The sequence below is a fragment of the Perkinsus marinus genome, assembly GCF_000006405.1.
Source record: "Perkinsus marinus ATCC 50983 genomic scaffold scf_1104296966396, whole genome shotgun sequence".
NCBI lineage: Eukaryota > Perkinsozoa > Perkinsida > Perkinsidae > Perkinsus > Perkinsus marinus.
Genome location: NW_003203918.1, coordinates 1 through 877, shown reverse-complemented (window position 1 = coordinate 877; position 877 = coordinate 1). Strand labels below are relative to the sequence as shown.

The following is an 877-nucleotide window of genomic DNA, read 5'->3' as shown; positions in this document are numbered from 1 at the left end:
GTAAGTCAACAATAGCATCCTACCAAGAACTGATCCTCATCTGTTATGGGTATAGTAGACACATCAGGGTTAGCAGTGATCATTTGCTCCTCAGGTTTCAAGTTATGATCTTGTTTGTAACTAAATAAACAATAGCTGACCTTCGATAGTGTGGGAAAATATGCACATGGTGACAATATGAAATTTCCAAAAAAGGGAAATCTTGGGGAATTCTCGTTAGTCTCTGTACATTCTACCCAAATTGGTATGTAAAATCTCCAGTTAGTGAGGAAACTCTCGGACTCAGCTGAGGAGAGCAAACATAGTGGTGATGGTGGATTACCTCAAATCCCCAATCGCACGAGTGAGATTGAGATTGCCATTAACTCTACCTTGCATGACGATACCTCCTGCGTTATGAATGCCTGCACGAACAACTGTAATATTTGATAATGCACATGGTCAACTATATTCGTGAAAATATGAAAATTCTGAGGAAATTTTGGCCAACCCTAGTTCGTGCGCTAACTTCTATGTTGCTAAGGAAAGCAGATACTATATTCGCTTTCCTCAACAGCATAAGAGTATATCCTGATATGAATACATAGATTTATATATTATTTTTATCTCCATAGATTTATATATTATTTTCATCTAAAAGAATAAAGATAATATTAGGTATTTAATTATCAATAGTATATATAAATAAGTTATATTAAATATAATCACCTTAAAATGTTTATTCAAAATATACATTCTAACAGTTGTTATCTAAACCCTTCCTACGTTCGGCCTCTTCTTTAAGATCAGGCTTGTGATCTTCCGTCAATGGCACTGCTTTGGTACCATTCTTATCACCTGTAAAACAGCAAGTCCTCATGCCCTTATCTACCTCACA

General features: G+C 35.6%; 1 protein-coding gene across 1 annotated transcript; it reads right to left on the bottom strand.

The window, feature by feature from the left end:
* Window positions 1-5: 5 nt before the first annotated feature.
* Window positions 6-837, bottom strand: Pmar_PMAR007883 (protein phosphatase 2c, putative; the record flags this gene model as incomplete). Its single annotated transcript, XM_002769122.1, has 3 exons — window positions 6-120; window positions 323-404; window positions 766-837. Coding segments are annotated over 3 exons (269 nt in total), but the record flags the coding sequence as incomplete, so codon positions are not given.
* Window positions 838-877: the final 40 nt, after the last annotated feature.